The 22,165-nt window shown below is 37.8% G+C and overlaps 1 protein-coding gene across 6 annotated transcripts in view; it reads right to left on the reverse strand.

Annotated features, from left to right (window-relative positions):
- Window positions 1-2,985: 2,985 nt before the first annotated feature.
- Window positions 2,986-22,165, reverse strand: part of LCORL (ligand dependent nuclear receptor corepressor like) — an 82,669-nt gene continuing 63,489 nt past the window's right edge. For 2 of the 6 annotated variants that reach the window (XR_010472148.1, XM_065060606.1), the window contains 2 exons: window positions 16,799-21,684; window positions 2,986-4,125 (listed from right to left, as the gene is read on the reverse strand). Coding sequence is in view for 5 of the 6 variants with exons in the window: in XM_065060606.1 (XP_064916678.1) it covers window positions 4,112-4,125; window positions 16,799-21,684 (4,900 nt within the window). In the remaining variant the exon portion in view is untranslated. Of the gene's footprint in view, window positions 4,126-14,521; window positions 21,685-22,165 lie in introns of those variants that run through there. The other 4 variants (XM_065060609.1, XM_065060610.1, XM_065060605.1 and 1 more) reach the window with 2 other exon arrangements.

Genomic DNA, 22,165 nt, shown 5'->3' on the forward strand with positions numbered 1-22,165 from the left:
CAGCTGGAGAAAACTCAGGTTGACTGCTTGACATGCGCATCTCAACTACTCATGCTGAATGTAGCTTTCTAAGGAAAACGTGCATCTAACATAGGTAAATATACTGTCAATGATCTTTGGGAATTCTCAGAAATGGCTTAGGGCCAGAAGCGACAAGTAGTGTTCCCAAAGTCTAACGCCTAAACTATTATATGCCATTTTGAAGCCTGCATATAGAAAACAGACAGGATTGTGTTGCTTTTCTTCTAGTTTTTGTTGGAAACTTGTCAAACCACAGAATGCCATGACACACTTTTCTACTGATATTTGATATTCAGAAGCTTATGTAACTGGGATGAATTGTTTTTATTCATCATTTTAAACAGAATATTGAAGTCCTATTTTGATAATTCTTTTCTTCAAATCCTCAACTTGTGTTCTAGTGTGAGTTTGTGTACATGCAGCCACTTGGGATCAGAGACAGCATTCTCCTTGAATGCTGCTTGAACATAGTTCAAAAGGGTGAAGGATATATTGCAGTTTTTCTCAGTTGATTGTCAATCATAGCTTCCCTTGTGCTTTAAAGTTTAGGTTTGTTTTTTTTCATTTCAGATACATGTTCTCCTTCCCTCTCATGATTGGTTTGCTCTTTGCCACTAGCACACTTGCAACAACTGCTGCTGCTCCACTCTTATTCTTGGTTAAAATGAGTTTCTAGGAAAAGCAGGAGCAATAAAAACTTATAGAAGCTTCTCTGGGAATGCCTTCCTGAATACATCAGTGCTTCAGTTTTGCCTTCTTGCTGTTCTGTCATGCCTTGCCATCATGCAGGTTCTGCCTCTAGCATCTCTTCAGGAATGTTGTCATGAAAAGATGAGGTTTCCCTGAAGTCCCCTCTCAGTCTGTGGGTGAGTCTGCTGTAGATAAAGCTTCACTGGCACATATTAATAGAAGACAGACATTGACAAACTGGAGTGAGTTCAGTGGGGCCCCCAGGCTGCTCCAGGGGCTTGTTCAGCCTGTGGCAGGGGGTGGGAGGACCCCAGTTACCTACATGGAGTCTACTGAGGAGATGGAACCAGGATCTCTGTTATGTATGATGGGAGGACAAAATACAATGGGCATACGTTGAAACTGAGACCAGACTATAAGGAGAAAAGCAGAACAGGCTGAGAACAGTTGGAACAGCTTGCCTGGAGAGGCTGTGCAGGCTGGGTTATGGGACCTTGTTAACACCTGACTAAATGAAGTCCTGAACAACCTGCTCTGAGGCAACAGCTGACCTGCATTTGCGCAGGATGTGGACCCACAGACCTCCTGAGGTCCTTCTATACCTGAATTACCCTGTGGTCCTCTTTTGGGCTAGAAACTTGACCAGCAACTGGCAGCTGATTGCTCTTCCCATGACAGGAGGCAGGTTGTCTGTGCAATAGAAAATTGGGCATGCTCTTGCAAAATTAGTTCCTCTTTTGAGGAGGGAAGGCTGCTTAATTGCAGGGTAGGATGAACAGTTGTGCATTGTATTTATCAAAGCTGATGACTAGCAATAATCAAGGTTTAAATGCATGCAGCTGGTAGCAATAGGGTACATCCAAAGGCAGTAAGGAGCAAAGTCTGGAAGTATCTTACTCCCTGTTGTGAAAAAAATCTTTCCTTAGCATGCGTTACTCTTTCTAGCTAAAATAATGTTGCTGATTTTTATTTAATTCTATGTGTTCAGAATATCTTGCTGCTTAATTAAGGAATAAAATTCTAATGGACTTAAAATCAGTCTCTTTGTTGCTCTGAACCAATACTGTGCATCCTCTTTGCTGCCTAAACACAACAGGGTGTCAAACATAAGCCACACTAGACTCCATGTTAAATAGTACAATAGCAGTGGTCATTTGTTGTCAAAATGATCCCATGTTTATTCCTGCACTAGTTTTTGTTTCTTAAAACCAGGTCTGTGATTATTTTTATTTGCTTGCATAAACCTCTTCAGAGTGTAAACTAAAAGACTCTCTTGGTCAGTCTCCTTTGCTGGGTTGCTTTCTCAAGATGAAGAACATTAACTGCTTTTTTTTCTAGTTTTGTTGTTTATTGTCTGACAAAAAGAAGTGGTTAATGAGCTTGGGGTACACCTGTATCTGACTCCCATCTGAAATTCTGAACGCATCAGAGAACTGAAATTCAATAGGCCACAAAGGAAGTGATCATAAAAGTTAACAAACAGCTGCTCAGAGGTGGCACGTGTCTGCAACAGAAAGGTTCTGGTGTTTGAAATGAGAAAATCCCCATGGCATCTCCTCCTTCAGGCACACAAACAAGATAAGGGCTGCATTAGTGCCACTGCCTGTAAGACTCTTCTCATGACCCTCTACAGCCAGCCCTGACTCCTTACTCTTCATGTGCTTTCATGGGGAACCCCAGAAGTCACCCTCAGTGTCTCTCCCCCAGGAAAGTTTCTTTTTGCTTTTCTGGCCCCACAGAATCCAAGTTAAATAATTGAGATACATAAAGACCCTCTAGACCAGGGGTGTCAAATTCATGTTCACCAGGGGCCATATCAGCCCGTATTGGCCTTCAAAGGGCCAAATGTAATTTTAGGACTGTATAAATGTAACTACTCCTAATTACATTTGGCCCTTGGAAGGCCACCGTGAGGCTGATGTGGCTCCCGCTGAACACGAGTTTGACAGCCCTGCTCTAGGCAGCGTGGTGTGATGATGGACGTTAATTCTCATGTTCTGCACTGTCTGACACTTCAGTGACTCAGCATCCTTGTGGGATCTTTTGAGACTTACCTGAATTCAAAACAATCTTTTTATTTCAGTTACTGGATTGCACCTGCAAGCCAACACAATTCTGTAAAGAAAAATTGCATAATCTCTCTTTGTTTACTATGATGATAAGTTTAAGTGAATCCTTAAAACTTCTGTTTTATAAAATACAGTGTCTTACAGGGAAAGTTCCTTCTGGAAAATTAGTTCTTGGCAAGTAAAGGACAGGCAACTTACTAAGAAGTTGAATTAAGAAACCTTTACTCTAGCTCTTGAATGTATGACTCCAGAAAAGAGAAATATATCATATGGTTTTATTCTAACACTCTTGGTATAGCTCTATTAATAATAAATTTTTGATGAAGTACATGAACCTTGCTGATCTAAGCATGGAATGTCTACAATGTAGTCAGCAACAACCATTTACTACTTAGAGTAGTTCAAAATTTTGATGTTTACATTGAATTTCTAAAGTACACAGGAAATAAAATGAAATAGGAAAAGCATTTACATCCATTTTAATTGGTGGCAGGCATAAATTCATAAAACAGAAGGGGAAGAAAGACCAGTTAGCAGAAACCTCAAAAAGTGCGGATACAGATTTGTTGAATGACAATCTTTCAGGAGATTCTCCTGCAGGCTTGGCCTTTCTTGGAGACATTATGGTCATTAAACACCGTCACACAGTTCTCAAGATAAATGAAGATGAAAGCACACTGCAGGAACAAACTGCTTGTTCGGCACCTTGCCGTCCCTTTGCGAAGGAGATCTCAGCTAATTCACCTTTTCGTTTTACTGCTTTGCTCGAGGTAGTCGTTCTCCACCTGTTACAGATTTGTTTGAATTGTCATTACCATAAATCTTTACATGGTGACCTATGCCACAAATTACATAATATATTAACTTTCGTGCACAAAAATAAAATTGGGAAATAGGAATTAAACTTAACATAGAAAAATCACAATACTATTAAAGGGGAACATTTGATTCTGATATAAATTTGTACTGCAAGAATTTCATGATGGTCAGACGTGAAACTTTAAAAATAAAGAAAAAGTACATCAAAATGAATAATGCTAGTAGTAATATAAAGCCAAATCACACAAGATCATTTCAAGATCAATGTAATAAATGCTTATTATTCAGCAGAAAAAAAATCAGGAACAATGTACAAAATAATAGTGCAAGAACAGCTGCAATCTATTTGTTCTCATCCGTTTTGAGATTTTGGTTAAAAACTTTACAGCTGGCGAGAGATGCTGCTGAAAAACTCAGATTCCACTCAGTGGGCTGATTAAGGCACATCTTTATGGACTTCAAATGTTCATTTTCTGTGTTCATGTCTATTGAATTCTGTGGCTCCGAGACTTTCACTTGTAGCGTGCTGTGAGGAGAGAAGTGGGGGTGGGAGAGGGGGAAAAAATGAGAACAAGTTTAGTACGATTTCCTCTTCCCCTGCAAACAAACAAATTGATAAGAGGCAAGATGAGGTGGTGGCAGATCGCGTACACTGTGGAGTTGGGTTCTTTTGGTTTTGTTTGTTTGGTTTTTTACCATACTATGTTCCAGAAACCTGACTGTGCTGTGCTCTCCATGTGAAAGCAGCTGGGGCTTGTGAGTTTTGAGCCAGCCAGGGCCTGTTCACCTGCGGAGCGCGACCCCCGCGTCCTCTGCAGAGCAGAGCTTGAGAGCTTGCGCTCTGCCGGCCTCCAATCCTGCCCAGCTCACTGCTGTAGAACCAAGGAGCAGGAACTGCACAAGAACTTGAAGTTGGGTTCTTTACTGACCTTAGTACAGCTGTGAGAGGACTAATATAGAGACAGATGATATTTTGTTTCAAACATAGGAAAAGTAATACAAAAAGGGAAAGAAACCCTGCCCTTTGTGGGGAACACTAAACAGTGTGGACTGAAACTTACTCTTATTGTTGCCAAATAGAATCATAGAACAGAATCGTAGAACAGAATCATAGAACAGAAGGGACCTTCAAAGCTCATCTAATCCACCCCCCCTGCAATGAGCAGGGACATCTGCAACTAGATCAGGTTACTCAGAGCCCCGTCCAGCCTGGCCCTGAATGTCTCCAGGAATGGAGCATCCACCAGCTCTCTGGGCAACCTGGGCCAGTATTATTAGCACCCTCGTTGTAAAAAAAAAGGTCTTATTTCATACATGGAGCACTGTAATTGTGCACACTGCGGTGACAAGAAGGTAGAGTTTGGAAATCCAAATTTCAAACCTCTCCATCCCTACTAATTTCTTTTTCTTACTGCTTGCCTCCTGCAGTGATCTGTGTCCTATGTGCAATTCACTGTTTCTCATCATCCCTTTCAAAAATTTCAAGAACTGCAAGAATGATACAAAGTTGGAAATATTTCTAATTACTCAGATACTAAAAATAAAGTTATTTTTATGTGATTAAGGGTCAGAGGTAACGATCATGCTATAAACAACCCACACCGAGTTCCTCCTGGCAAGAGGGTGTTTAAGCAGCAAGAATGTCTCTTCATGGGTCTTGCTGCATTTTCAGGAAAGCAGGTTCACCACAGCATTTAGGTACAAATTATCAAGGACTGAATCTGCTGAAGTATCATGTTCACATGGGTAACAGCAGCTGAGGACATTCAGCAATTGTAAGACTATACCCTAAACCATATTAACCTTGTGTTACTCAAATACTATTGACTGACTGACTAAACTTCTTCCCATGTCATGGCAAGCGGGAAAGACAGCTAAAGTGACAATTCACTGTTACTTTTCACAGATCATATGAAACACAATTTTCATTCTCTCACATTTTTAAGCAAGCTCTCTAGAAGGCTGTGTGCCTTTCTGACAGGGCAGTGAAACGGGCATTGCCAATATACTAACCCTGGTTCCTAACACTCTGCAACTGGGGTGCTGCTCCCATGACCTGCATTTCCTTGTGTCCTTATTCTTCTGCCTATCTCTTTTGTCTTGTACCCTTTTCCTTCATTCCTTTCTGGTTTGCACACACCTTTGTCGCTCTGACCCTTTCCTTCCCATAGGAACACAGAAGCAAGCGCAGGTGACAGAGAAGGCTGCGGGCAGCAACGCTACTGTCTAGAATCTACAGCCTCTTCAGACTGGAGCCTTTTCCCTCCATTGCTGTGAGGAAAGTCAAAGCCTGTTCTCACGACCCCAGGATGAAGTGTGTACACGAGACAGGGCTGGGGCTGACTGCTCAAGTCCTGCAGCTTTCCTGACCCCCACTGATCATGCACTTTCCAGGCATGGCCAGGTGGAAAAACTCAACCTCCTAACAGAAATAATCAACAGCTGATAGGGCTGGAAGGTTGTTTTGTTTGAGGGCTTGTTGTTTGGTTTTGGTGGTGGTTGTTGTTACCTGAAAGGCGCATAAATGCCTTGGGAATCAAGAAATTGCAAACTATGACGTAGTAAATACCTGCAAAGTGCTTTAAAGATAGTAGATACATAAAACTTGTTGAATGCTGGGCAAGTGCCAGACATAAAAAGCTAAAGCTTCAGGCTTCTCAAATTATTTGGCACGTTACTTCTGTATAAAAACTGGGAATTGCACTAAATTGGTGTGGCCCCTTTTCCAAACACCGCTGCTAGCAGTAACAGGCTGTGTATTAGCATTTGGTGTAACTGTGACTGTAATTGCTTTCCATTTGCTTGGACTGCAAATGAAAACCGAGTGCTCTGACACTACCCAGCAGCACTCTCCCAGGAGCTCACGAGCGTGGCTTCCCTCTCTGAGGGACTCTCCCACTCTTTAGTTTTTGTACAGATTTCTGCCCAAGATGTAAAAGGCAGGACGACACCATATGCTGCTATTTGTCACACAGTAATTTACCTTTTACAAAAGAACTCTACGAAACTCAAGAGTTTGGCATTTTAAGAGAATGCATAAAACCAGGAACAGAATAATGTTCATGTTCCTGGAGTTCTCCACTATCGCACTAGTAAGAGGCTGGAGGTCCCTTTAACTTCCCAGACAGGCATTTACTGATCTTACACAATGGTCTCTAAAAAGGGTTAGAATTACCAGTTCCGAAGCCATCTGTTTACTATTCCAGCAATTATCCCGTTTTGTTTTTATTCACTTGGGATTGTCTCGGTTCATCAGCTTCTATGCGTGGGATTTTTGGAAGTCAGCTACAGGTGCTTCTGTAACATGGAACACGAATTCCAGCCATGGTACGTTCAATAGTTCTGTTTTCACGAGTGAAAACCTGTGGGTCTGGAAAACTGTCAGTGACAACTCCAGGATCGTTTTTCTGTGTGTTGCAACTCTCAGTTCACCAAGCACCATTACTGAATCCCCTCCGAACAACAGCATTGGAAAAAGAGGCAATTGCCTGTGTTATTCTAAGAAATCATAGCAGCCAAATCAGAATAATGCCAATGGACTCTGAAGTCCTGTCTGTTCTCCCCTGGCTAAGCAGACAACGCTATGTGTGGTTAAATCCCCACGCCTGCTAGGATCTAAAAGGATCATGTCTCTCCACAAAAATCTCCTTGTATCATTAAAGCGAAAGGAATTAAATAGAAAGATCTTAGAATTCCATCTTCTACTAAAGCAAGCAACAAATGGCCTTTCCATGCTCCTAAGAGCTAAAAGAAAACCCTACTCTTGCCCATACTTGCAGTTAAAACTACGAGTGCAACTGTTTCTTCCTGAGATTTTGTGTTTGTTTCTTTACTTTTTCCCAAATTATTCACTTATGGGAACAGAATTACTGATTTTTAATAGAAAATCACCATCAAGTGTGTGTTTGTATGCCTTAAAATGACTATGAAAGTATCCCTGTAGGGTTATGTTTCTCCAAATCTTTTGCAACATTTATTTAATAGATCAAAACATCTCCCTCCCAACTGGCTGAGAGTGAGGTTGAACTGGACTTTTACCCTCCTGTCTGACAAAAACTCTGCAAATAGCACTTATTAAGCACCACCATTACCTTGGAAAGCGTAAAAGCATTTGTGATCTATAGCTCTGACTTCAGGCTTTTAGAGAGGTTTCAAAAATACTGAGTACAAATAGTAAAACTTTAGCAGCACAAACCAGTTCACTCTGTACAAACTACTCAAACATTTCCCAGAAAAGGAAATAGTGGAATATATTAGATTAAAATCTACAATGGCTATAGTAGCCTCGGCATGCTTTCAAACAGAGATTGATCCAATAATGCAACATAAATTGAAATGAAAGTAAACCAAGCGTGCAGCCAGATTTATTGTCTCTAAAATTTAAACTCATCTTTCCACAATGCCAAATGCAACAACAGAGAAAACTACAAAGATATTTTAATGTCTCATTTCCATTTATCAAATGGATGTTTTTTCTTTAATAAGAAATAATCTTTTTCAGCTGAGTGGATGGAATCCCATTTGGGAATCAGAGAGAGAAATGCACACCCTGGAAATGGACGGCATACTCAACTAGATCAAAGCAAACTGGGGAAATCAGTAATATCCAGGGTGTCTTTCAAAAATGAGACATAAGAGCTGGGTTTAACACAGCTGGAGTACTAAGACAAATAAAACAGTACACAAGACAGAACCAAGACAGGAGGTGAACTGAATGGAGACAAAGAGATGGGGTGAGAAGTCAGAACCAGCCATAGTCCCAAACTGACATTTTAGTGGAGAAGTTTCTACTGCTGTTCACACTAATCCAGAAATGTTTTCTTGGTTTCAGGAGAAAATAAAAAGAGGTAGGAATAAGAAAGAAGTAGGAATGAAATATATATGAAATATGTGAGAAATATAGCTAGGAGGCTAGTAGGAATTTGCTGAGCACTTGTGGCACATCAGTGAAAGAGGATTATTTACTGGTAGCTACTACCTGAAGCTATATATTGAAATAGCCACACACTGTTCAAGGTTTAACTTGCACAAAAACAAAATTACATAGTACAGGATGATTATTACACTTTTTACATCATTAATTTGGCTTCAAAGCCACAGCACAACAGTAAAAGCAAACAGCACATAGAGCGCATCTCAGGTAAAATGGCAAGTGGAGCAGGTGACAACAGTTTCAGAGTGCGGTCACAGAAACAATGCGACTTTCTCTCCAAAACCAATCAGCTATGGAAAATGTTCTCACTCCCTTAAACATAACAGATCACAGACAACATAAAAGGTTTGAATTGCAACATCATGGTAGAAACTGGGAACTGAAACAAGTGTTAAAATATATAAAAAGCTAGAAATTAATCAGACTTGCGCAGCCATGGAAGGACCCAGCTCAGCCCTCAGAGCTCCCCAAAATACAGGTTATTTAGCAGTTCACAGAAGGCACAGGGGCCTTAACAAGAAAGCAAAATATGAATGTCAGCTGTCACTGAAATGGGTATTAAGCAGTGATACAATTTTAGGGCATAATTGAGGTGTGATGGTAGTATTAAACCTGTTAAAGAAAAAACTAGTCCTGTGCTCTCAAATCATTCAGAGTGTACGGTCTTCAGAGATCTTGGAAACAAAGGCCAGCTAAGAAGCTAACAGTTGAAAGGAAGCATCATTAATTTTCTGATGAACGTAATTTATTCTGCACCGAGGTACTGCCATGAAACAAGTCTGCCTCTGATCATCAGTGCCATCAAAGGAAACGACCTATTAATAATTTCTATTCCTAACCGGAAGCTAGTAGCATGCAAATAAAGTAAAAAGAAAACCCTAAACACCTGTTGTGCAGATAAGTACTGTTTCATTTGCCTCATACTATATGCGGGTTTTATTCTACTTATTCATAATTAACAATGGTTTTGAACGAGGTACAATAAGCCTTGGAGGTTCGGGCTGTTCTCAGAAGGAACAGAATGCCACCAGCTCAATACTGTGATTTATTATGTAAATCTTGTCATTTCATCTGGATTAATCTCAAATCTTTAATTCATAATAATTATTGTGACACTACAAATGCAATCACATTATCGACGGAGATGATCTTGGAAATATGACGAGACAGTCCCTGGGTGGTTTATAGGACACCAGACTTCTGAATTAAAGAAGGTCAAATAATAATTTGCAAATTAGTGATTTCCTTTTCTAAGATTTCTACTAGTTAAATATAATTTAAAACCAGCTCTGAGTAGTAAACTGATCACCATGAAATGTCTCAGGAACAAGTATGATATACAAAAGAATAATTTCTTCAAATATACATATCTGGAACTTTAAACTAGAAAGACAGGGAAGAAACACCACAATGATTTTAAGAATGGATACCGTAAGTATAGCTCTTAAATTTGTATTTGTATTGTAAATAAATTTTTTAAATTTTAAAAATAAACTATTGTTACTGAACATTCTGGAACTTATACTAAGTGCCCCAATAAGAACATTGAAACCTAACTGTTAAGTAGAAAGTTTCAAGTAGAAAGCTGCAGGGAAAGCATAGCTAGTCAGACTTTATTAAAGTGAGTAGTAGAGAAAATAATGTGGGCAAAACACACACATTGAGAAAAAGAAATAAATTGAGCATTTAGAAGAGAAAACAAGTCAGTCAGTTGAAAGCTGGCAACCCAATAGGGAGGAAAAAGACATGACAGATGGAGGAGATACGAAAACTGAAGTAATTCCAGATGACACCTTAATGCACCGAAAGGAGAAAGTGCAGAGAGATGTGTCTCAAGAACAACATTATTTTACCAAGGTACACAGCAGCCAATCAGAACATCAAACATCAAAACATTATTTTGAGTCGCGACCTGGTTAGGAACCTGACAAAAATGCATGGAATACTTTTTAATTATTGCTCAGATAGAATAACTAAATTATTTTATTTAACTAGCAGTGAAATAATTTCTGATTTCTTTTATAGCTTTTTAATAAGGCACTATTAAAAAATCATTGCAAACAATTTTAAAATGCCAATTAACTTCTCAATTGGGAGCTCAATCTAGTTTCTATTTGCAGTATTTAAGATAACTAATTTTCTCTTAAAATGGTACATTACAATTGTTCTCAGTTCACAGGAAGCATATATCCCTGTATAAATATATTTAGGTACAGGTCAAGGAATCATACATTTCTATAAACCTGTATTTGTTAAAAAAAATATAACTTGGGTTTCCAAATATTTTATTCAAATTTATTTTAAAATATTTAATATTATCTTTTAAATTACTAGGAAGGAAACATTGTCAATGAGGACTCCATAAACCCTCTCTGCTATAACAGGTTACACAGCCAAAAGCACCATCACGTCTCACGTTACATGGAGACCACAGGGCACGACAGTTACCACCAAGGGCAAAAACACCAAGCGATGACATTGTAGTGGTGTGTGCATGGGAATGCAATATGTTGCTTTTAAAATCTTCTCCTTCCCATATAAAACAATTGCCATCCTGATACAGCCACCTAATTAGTTGTTGATTTTTGTAAAAATATCTAGCTTAATTAGAACCTGAAGGCCATGGGCAGCTTTCAGAAGCACTCAGTGTGCTGGGGAACTCTCAAGATTCAAGGCCACTTTAAAGGGCAGAGGCTCTTTCTTTTTAATGCTGACCACAGGAAGCACCAGAGAAAAAAACAACTTATGATAAAAAATGCTGTCTTCAAAATATGGCAAAAATCTTATTTGTATTAAATTAATAACCAGTTACAAAAAAAATACAAGGAAGAAGGAACATAAAAAATAAATACAATTTCTAAGAGCTACCAAACGTTTACCTGCACTTGAATCAACACTTCATATAAGTTAATTACATTTAGCACCACTCTGTAAAGTCCCGTAAACAAATGTTTAGACTTTCTCCTATAATACTTTAAAATAAAGAAAACATTTCTATTAGTCTCAAATTTTGTTTAAACAATGTCTTTAAGACACTGTGTAATTACAGCAAAATGAAAGGACACTGCTGGCAAAAGGATAAACAGTGAATTAACGGAGAATTGTATTTGCCTTGAAAATCTGAAAAAGGTATCAAATCAAAGGACAGACTACAACCATCTTTTGATTGAGTGAAAGAGGAACTAGGGAAAGAAAATTTACTCAAGAATACATGCAAAGAACAGCCCAGTCATCTCACACCACTGTAAATCTTCCCCTTGATTCTGGAACCAGAATCTGCACTTTTGGAGAGTAACTAACTGGAAGATTCTAGTGTAAGACACTTTACCAAAATTTGGTGAAAGAAAAAAAAAAACCACCACTAGCCTTAGCATCTCTACGATAGAGGAATAAAATTAAGACAGCGTACACATGCCTCTATGAATTAAAGCATCTTTCTTGGACAGAATTATTTTCACAGAGCTCAATACCAAACCGGGGAGTTGTTTCAGTATAATTATCCTTCTTTGTGATGGTCGGGCTACACAGATGCTTTAATTCACAAGTTACATCATCACAAGCTCTGTTGCTTGATCTCTATCCTTTTCTATCTAAACCGAAGCTCTGCTTTAAGGCAGAAAACTCGTCCCAGAAGAGAGGATTTCAAAAAGGATATGTATTTGTCATATTTTCAAAAATCCTAGGTAGGCCTGGGAAAACTACTATTTTATCTTCTGGAGAAAAGCTTAAGCAGAAAGTCAGAAGCCTATTTATTTTTATATAGCATTATCAGTTCCCTAAAGAAAGCTGAAAAATTCAACCATTTCCTCAGAACAGAACAAACAGGAAAACATGAGTTTCTCAGTTTCTGAGGAAATCAGATTAAATTAAAAAGAGATTAACAAACCAATATGGAATAAAATGATGACACCCTCCCCCCCAACCGCCCTTTTGTATAAAACTGGGTATGTAAATCCTACACACGGGCTTAATGATCACAACACTAAACTACAGAAAATTTCTTGCAGGTAAAGAAGATTAAAGACTTCAGAGTTGAGTTCTTTGAAAGTCTACTATTCGGATAAGCAAAAGTCAAAATCCTTAGCTCGGACCCCTCAAAACAACATGAGGAAGAGCATAACCCAAGGTAATATGTAAATTATCACAGTTTAAAAAAAAACACCACCCAAAAATTATGCATCTCATATTAGAGCACATACATGACAGGAGAGAAAGACAAGGGAAGGACAAACTCTAAAATTGCATTTGGCAAGTGGAATTCCAGAGCGTAAAACAAGAGAGAGTATTAGACTGTGGTATTAGAGTTGCTGTTGTTGCATTAAGGGGAATGAAGCAGAGACCATTAAGTTCATTAAATGAGTCAGGATTTATTATACATGTATAACCAACTATATATCAAGTCTACCTTGACAGAAGTGCTTCTATACTTTTGCATTAAAATGGCCCATTTACTGAGAGCAGTCATTCATTTAAATATTGTTTCTACATTTTCTATTAATATTCTTAATTTGGTTTATGGCTGGTTTGTGAAAAAGTAACTTTTCTGGCAATTGCAGTTCTGAAAATGTCTATCTGCTTACTCTGCATCACAAGTGAAACTTATTCTGAAGCCAAGTAACCTTCTGATAAAAAGCCTTTGTGAAAAGAACTAAGACATGGCTGCTGAAAAGGATTGCTCAAAATCAACAAGATATAATGACTGTTACACTATATCTCTTTTGCACTTCACCTAACAGAAAACAAAAGCTGAAGAGGCTTGCTTCTTTTGTCACTACATCACTGGTTTGAGACTAATGTCTCCCACAGTAGTGGGAATGCAATTCACATTGTGTAGCCTTGTCACCACTGGATTGCCCTGCCATAAGACAGATAAGCAACAATACTGGAATATTAATGCCATGCTAATACAGATGTGTAAAAAGAGTTCCTAACACTTTTTCCCTCCCAGTTTTAAGAAAATTTAACAGTAACAGAAATCAAGCTTAAAAAAAGTTTTCTGTTGTGCATACAAAATAACATCTATATTAATATGACAATCAAGAGACCAATTAGACTTATTAAAAATACCAAGTTTTCATAGTTAAATTACTAACACTTGTAGTTAAACTTTGAAATTATCGCAAAGATTAGCAAATTCTCATTTTAAGTACTGCATTAACTTGATCTCATTAAGATAGCATTCAAATATAATGAAAAATTATAATTGAAAATTTATATTCTCTGCCAAGAAATACAATAGATTTTCTTCTACAACCCCAGACTACACAAAGCCACACTATCAGGGAGAAAATAAAAAAGTTCATTTTAGATGAGGAAAATACCCTCGCTTCAAGGGATCTAAATTGATTTTTAAAAGGTTTTCTGTGAGAACTCCCACCCTGACAGAAAGTGTAAGCAGGCAGGTGTGTCAGGTCACCGCAGGCCGCAGCACTGCCCGCTGCTGTAGTATGTCCACAGCCTCCTTTGCCTCTGGGATGAATCCACCCTCTGAGGGAAATTGTTAAAATACTCAATATACTCTAAGGTCCTAAACTGGAGTCTTTTATTGTGTCCCTTTTTACTGTTAGATAAGTTTCTCTATTTTAGTTTGGATCTCCTGAAGTCTTTTTGGATCTTTTTTGGCCTAGTCCAAAGCATGCGAATGCGGTTTTCGGTGTCCAAAGGAAACACACTGAACCACCCTCATGGAAAGAACCATAAACGCTTGCCTAAAAACATGCTTATGTCATTTTCTTTGCCACCACAGACAGTAATAATGTTTCAGTGTTGTTGAAGAAATTAAAACCATCAGAATACAGATTTACAGTAAAAGAGAACTGCCCCTCTACACATCAAATGCATCGTTGAAGTAACATTTCAGAAGCCAAGCAGTAACAACCGGCATACGGACCAATGTATCTACCACCCACCTTATCTTGAGTAAAGCAGGCAGTTATGAAAAAGTGATCAACTCTTGCCTCTTGCTACAATGAGTACATGGAGAGTCCTGTTTGCTTGATACTACTTTGAGCTGTTAAGAACTCAATTGCTTTATTCCCACTTGCACATCCTAACAAAAATTGAGTACGCATACAAGTGCAATAGCAGCATTCTGCCTGCCACAACGCTTCACAATCAAACAGCATCACAACAGCTCTCTTTCAAGAGTATTTGCTAACACAACATGATCAGCAAAACTTGAAGAAAAACTTTAAATATTGACCATAAATGTGCATATAAGAACATTTCAAGCACGGCAACAGAACAATGGTATAATTTGTAATACCACATCAACAAAAAAACAATCCAAAGAACATATGAATGAATAACGGTGTTTTCACGTGCATTACACTTCCAGATGCAGGAATTACATTTGAAAAGACATGCATGCACAGCTAGAAATCATGTTCCTAGGTTAAAAATGTTTATATGATTTCCTTGGCTAGTACAGACAGTACACAATGTTGAATCGACATGCCAAAACAAGACATCCTTTCTGTATCAGACAATCCCCCCAAAAATGCTTCGAGGTTACAGGTGTGGGGAAAATTCCAGAATGGCAATACGTTGTATTTTAACATTTCCGTTAACAGTGAACTTTGTCATATCCTTTCTAAAGACAACAATTGATATGAGAAACTATGAGTAAAATGGAAAATAACAAAAGTTGCAAATGAAAGAATGTAAAATATCAAAATAGTTATCAGATTTCCTAAAGATCCAAAACTAAAGGAGGAAAGTTATCAGGTAAATAAAACTGATTCCCAATTAAAACTAACATGAGACCATATCACAGTAATAGATCTTATATTGCCATAGCAATAAAAAGTTTAATGATAAATATAATTCGAATGCAAAATTTTCTCAACTAGAGTCAAAATTATGAATTAAAAGTATGAGAGAGCTCTTTCTTCATTTACAAAGAAAAAAGAAGCAGATGGATGTTACCCTTTTCTAGTTCTGTTTTTTTTACATCAATCTGGTGTCAAGGTTTGAACTTCTTAGAAACAAGTTTTTTATGTTGAACGTGACCCCAAATCAGTGAATTAAAATACAAAATAATAGTCTAAAGATAAAAAATGCTGTACTTTGGAAAAGCATTGAACGAGCTTAATATAAAGAATTTTATATATCACATAAAGCACGAAAGAAATAAAGTATACAAAAGGCATAATATAGTTTATATTACAACTTAAGTTAACTTTTCAGTTTATTATCATGGATAGTTTTCTACAATATAGAACACAAAGATGGACATACGATTTTGCTCTGATATTTTGAATAGTTTTTTTTATTCTTCGAGCAATATAATCAGATTATTTAATACAATATTGTTTCTACAAATGAATATTTCTGCAATAATTTCATTCCTATTGCAGAACTTTTTACTTGGTATTTCACACCTTAGTTATTTTATTGAAACAAGTTGGGACTTCTGTTTCAGGAGATCTCTTCACAAAACAAAAGAAAGAATGTCACAAGTGTACTCTTTTTGTAAGTAATACAATGTCTTTTCTGAGATCACCCTTTTTTTTTAACAATGTATTATAAATATCTAGCTTTAAAAATGGATTTAATTTCACACTAGCCTAAAAAGATTCCAAGCCAATGCATTTAGCATAGTAAGTGTATATTGTACTTGTCTAGAATAATTTTGCATTTTAAATTGTTCTGTAAGGATTCAATGCACAACCCCTTTAGAGTCGGCAGATTTCATTTGGCATTGAATGGATACTAAAACGGATCTCTGAATGAATACTTCTCAGAAGTAAGCAGTACTGGTTTTTACTACATAAAACCATTACAGATTTACATTGGAAATCAATGACTTTTTTTAAACAACTATTTGTTAATATACTGAATTTCTGCTTCATTTTATAATTTACCCCTCCTCACAATATGAGAAACTAGACAGTGGAATGAAATTCTGTTCCTTTTGAAATTAATAACCAGCTGCAACTGACTTTGCATATGTCAGAACTTGATCTGTTGTCTGTCTGAACTATATTAGCTCTTTTTCTTTTATCGTGGTGTGCTGCAGCCATAATAGAATGTAACACACCTATCATAGCTCAAAGATTTGTATTACATACTATATACATTTCAAGCTGCACTTCCTGCATTATTCTGGTAGTATACAATGGTTAATTTCATTACCTCTCTGAAATTAAACTGAATATCATGCAATAAAAAAAAATCCCAAGGAGTAAACAAAGTGCTTAGTTGTTTGACTTATCCAATTGTTTAAGATTGCAATTTTAAGATGAAGGGGGGAACAGGAACTTACCTACTTGGTACTTTGGGTAATAAGTTGCCATTTGTCCACCACTGCATGATTGTCTCTTATGCCTTTTTCTGATATTTGTATCAGTGGTCTCCCATTGCGGACTTTTTCTTTTGTTTATTCTGATAAGAACTTCAGAACTACCAGCAGGATTATCACCATGGTTTACATCACTACTTAATGTTCTACTGTGAAACTGGCCATCCAGCCTTTCAGTCACTGTAGAAGAATTAGATCGTTTAGATATTTCCATTTCATTTTCTTGTTTCTTTAATGCATTTTGTCTAGTAGAATGGGACCTTAAAAGAGGATGCCTTTTTTCTTCCATATAGGCCTGATTGCTTTTACTTTCAACAGCTTCGGGAGAATAAATGACATTATTTAACTTAAATGAATTGTGCTGCTCAATATGGTTGATTTTTCTCAGAAATATTCTACAATCTTTAAAGGTTTTGGCTTTCCAAGTATTTTGAAAGAGTTTATCTTGGCTTTGTTCTTTCCTAACATTTTGCTGGCAACAAATTGTTCCATTTGTCTCTGTATGTGACTTAAGTATATTTGCTAAACCAGGATGTGGGTTAAAGTCAGAAGATCCCATCATCTGTTGAACAAATGCATCTCTGGCTTCATTTGCGGTTGGCAGGAGGTTACTCTGAGATTCTACCAAAGTCTGAGCGGGATGGATTTCTACCGTATTTTTTTTCTGGAGCTTGGGCATTTCATCCTGGCTTTCCCCACTTGCACTTGTAAACAACTGGCTTTGGCAAAAGAACTGCAAATTTTTCTTTTTCGAGTTCCAGCCTCCGGGAGCCTGATTATACAGCTTTTTCGTTTGTCCCCACCTATCGCGCTGTAACTTCTTAAATTCATTTCTTTTTAATCTGGCTAACGTAAAATTCCTTTTCATGCTTAAGACTGGAGATCTCACCATGTTATGTAACATTTGTAATTTCCCTGCTGGTTTTGAAGGAGAGGATAGTGCAAACTTTTTAAAGTGCTTTCTGAAAGGGCAAGTACTAACATCAGATTGTTTAGTTTCCACCTTTACCTCTCTAGTGCTAACTACTTCTAAAGGATTGCGAGCATTTGCCTTTCTCACTAGAGAAAGAGACTGTGTTTCTGTAGTTTGCATAAACCAGGTGCAGAGCTCATTCATATTACACTTTTTCTGAAAAAGCATTTTTATAGGCGATGTTTCAAATTCTACGAGGCAGGGCTCTAAAGGGTTTGCCATTTCAGTACTACAGTCTTGTTCAATGGGATCCCTTTTTTCACGAACACATTTATCAAACTCATTTCCCCCCACTCTCAACCAGGTATTAGTTACCTGCTCAAATCTATTATTTAGTTCTTCCAACAAAGTGTCACTTGACGTGGAAGTAGCCCACCACCTGAGAGAGGGATTCCATGAAAAAATGGGGTCTGATGATACTTCATTAAAGGGCCTGAATTCACCATCCTTAACATCCTTTTTTGCATTTCCTGAATTTCTTGGTTCTGAGGTATCTTTGGATGCTGTGCTCTGATTTGATTGCCACTGTTTTTCCTTTCGGCCTTTAGCTTTTTTCAAATGGAGTTTGTAAGATTTCTGCAGTAAGGCACTTCTACATGTAAATGCACTAGAAGATGTTAATGAATGTAAAAAATGCAGTGAGGGTTTTCTGTCTCTAGCAGAATGCCTCATTGGAATTTCACGTTTTCTTGACACTGTTGTAATAACGTTGTTTGATCCGTTCTCTCTAGAATCTTTCTGCATGCTCTTTACTTGACCCATATTATTGCACAGCTGATTTTTTCTCTCCTGTGGGATGTTTTTTTCTAACACATTCTGCTGCTGTAAAGGGGGCAAACAGTTGCTAATACTCACTTTTCTTTCCTGAGGTGAAACTCTATTCACAGTCACTGATATGCCGGAGATTTTTACCTTTGCTGGCCTACCAGGTTTTCGAATGGTGGTTAACGGTTTCTTAATTGGCCGTATAATATTGCTGCAAGGAAGAGGTGACGCTAGGTTACTCTTGATAGGTCTGACATAGTCATAACCAGAGACCTCATTTTCAGAAGAAGAATTCTGTAAGGCTTTTACAATTTCGGTCAAAGCGTTTTCAGTTTCTGGATTGTGCCTCGCTTTGCTGTGGTCATTAGCAAAATTAGAATCAATGTGTTGTGTGGGCAGAATGCTGATTACATTTAGATTACCTTCAGAAACATGTCTCTTAGTTCTTCTTGACCTTCCAAAAACAACCGTCACAGTGATATTTTTGTTGCTGTTAACTTCTTCCATTACTGCTGCATCAGATTTGGGATTTTTACCATCACTGCTAAGCTCTGGTCTACGTTCCGTGCTTTCCGTCACATCTATTTTTGGTTTTGGAGGCCGTCCAATAGGTCTCTTAACCTGCTTAACAACCCGAGGACCTATTTTCTTTGGCCTACCAGGCTTCCTTTTTAAAACTGATTCAATGCTAATGCTTGATTTCTCCACAGCCTCACCATTTTGTTTCAAGTCACTTAAGTTCGTTTGACCAACCGGACAAGAGCTTGTAATTGTTTCCGCGTAAACACAACTCGACGACTCCTTGGTATCATTTTCATTGTGATCACAATCCTTGACAGAGATGGCATGAGAAAGATCTCCTGTGGCCTCTTTATCTAACAAAACGTTTGTGTGCCCCTGAAACAAACAGATATCTGTGCTTCCTTTAGAAGATGCGGCTGCAGATGTCAAGGTATACTTGACTCCTTCACTACTATTAACCTCCGAGACAAACATAAGCTTAATAGGACTAGAGTAGTTTAAGGGAGAAGGGATCTCCCCAGCTTCAGAAGTTGTGTGCAAATCCCCGTTACTGGAAGTTGAACTGGATGAATCAAAGGTCAGAGATTTCAAAAGGCCATCATTCATTTCTTGATCTATAACCATTTCTTGTTTGTTTGTTGTCACACACACAGATTTGGTTTTACTGTTGCTTGGCACATAGGAATGTGGAAAGCAGCTTTGTCCTGTGCATCCCGTTTCCCCCACAGTGAAAGGTAAGCCTTTCCTAGCAGCTTGGTTCATAACCTCTTCATATGCATGATCTTTTAGTTTCTGGCTTATTTTGTAACTATCCAGCAATGAATTGTTAGACTTTCTGGCCAAGTTTATTGTATCTTCTAAACGCTCTACAACAACTTGCAGATTTGTGTCTGTCACAATTTTGCTTATATTTATGTCACTGCATCTTTCACCATAAGCATCTTTATTTATTTTCATTTTTTCCAAACTTTCCAAAGACTTTTTTGCGTTGGGTGACTTTCTAAACACAATATTGTTCGTTACATACACCGAGTACCATCCAGGAGGCACAACGTTACGTTTAGTTCTGCCCAGGATTCCAATACTCTCATCCTGTAGAGGAATATGATCAATCTCTTTTAAGGTTGCACAATCTCCTTGTGTTTTTGCGAGGTCTGGCTGGCTGGTGGCAATAGCACTGTTTTCTGAAAAAACGAGAAAGCTGGAGCTGGTTTGAAAATTAGTAAGAGGTAGTTTGAAAGACTCTGTTTGGTGTACTGGAAAGCACATTGGTTTGGTCTGGCAATTCGTGCACGGATTACTCTCAAGATGTTGCAAAGCCTCATCTTCTATCACAGTAAAACTGTGGTTTTTATTTGGATATATTTTATCAATTTTTTTTGTAGATTTCTTTGCATTTCTCTCAGAAATTGATTTTTTTCTTACAAGAGTTTCATCGAGGCTTGCAAGCTCCCTCTTGATTTGCAAAGACTGTCGTCGAATGAATGGCGAATCAGGAGAATTATATGTCGCAAATAAAGTTTCCTGACGCTTGCGAAATCTTGTTTGGATAATTTTGTTTTCCATTTGTTTATCATGTTGGTGAAGCAATTCCATAAAGCTGTAATCACTTGCCTTAGCATTATGCAAAAGTGAGGTTATGAAGTCTCCTAATTTAACATCATTTTCTGGTGCCCTGTCACTGCTGGAAAGTTTGACAGGATTTGTTGCTATATCTGTAGTGTCTATTGATTTTAACTTTTCATTAATACGGTCTATTAAATCTTGAAAAATGGCAGAATGTTCACCTTTCTCAGCCTTCTCAGAATTTATATAATAATTGTAGCTTTCTTGGCCTGTTGATAGCAACGTTCCATCTGAATATTCAGGCTCTTTTCCTCTGCATGTTTTGCCTTCATATTCAAATTCTCCTTTACTTCCTTCAGCCGGCAAGAGGGACGGAGGCTGGTTGACGGATATTTCAAGCTTGTTATTGTCTAAAGTTGGAAAATCTATAACTGATCCTTCCAATGATTCGAATTCTTTACTTTGTACAGGTGATAGTGGAGGCGGCGATGGGCTCCGAGATCTATTTGAATTTTTAATGCTGTTCAAGAGATCACAATCCTTAGTTGAATATGTACATGCTGCTGCTTTCACAGAATGCCTGTTATAATTTTGCAATTGTTCAGCACAATACTTATGAGAACTACATGTTTTGTTCACCATTGTCTTAATACATCCAATTGCTACAGCTTGGCATGACAAAGAATGAAAATCTTTAATACAAACAGACAGAGGTGGTAAACAAGCGTTTGGTCTTTGATTTTGTAAACAGCACCTTTTTGTCAGCATATGTCCATTGCAATTGCAAAATGAAATGTGAACATCCTCTTCAGTAAGGGAAGTGGGAGTTTCAGAGTGGACCAAATGTGTTTGCTTGCAACTGCATACTATAGGAACATTTTCATCTTGTATTAAAAATTTTAACATAGCCAAAGTCTGTTGCCAGTGATACGAACAAAAAGACTCCAAAACTTTGTTTAATGTTGATTTTCCTTTTTCCAAATTAGTTGTTTCCTCTGAATTTGCATCAGCTGTTGAGCTTGAACTGAAAATGAAAACAAATCAAAACAAAATATAAATTACAGTAAAACACCATATCTAATGTTTGTTATAATGGTTAAACTCAGGCCTAAAAAGCTGAAATTTGCAAAACAGTTCTGTTCTATCTGCACTATTCAATCACACTTGCAAGTACGACTAGCAATGATGTGCACTTTATCTATAGCAGTGATAGTCCTACCATAAGAAAAATAATCGGGAAAAAATTAAGGGACTAAAAGAACAGCTTGAAACATAACTTCTCATATCTAAGTGTAATTACAATAACGTTAACTTTCTATTATTTCAAACCACCTTAGTCGTTAATGAAGAAAAACCTCACCATGAACCTGGGGAGCTCAGTATTACTCCCATTTCACAAGGGAGGCACTGAGAGGGGAAAGGACTTGCCTAAGGTCACAACTCAGGGTTGCGGCCGAGGCAAGAAGTGATCCACCTCTCCTGAATCCCACCCTAAGATATTCATA

The sequence above is a fragment of the Columba livia genome, chromosome 4, assembly GCF_036013475.1.
Source record: "Columba livia isolate bColLiv1 breed racing homer chromosome 4, bColLiv1.pat.W.v2, whole genome shotgun sequence".
Classification (NCBI taxonomy): domain Eukaryota; kingdom Metazoa; phylum Chordata; class Aves; order Columbiformes; family Columbidae; genus Columba; species Columba livia.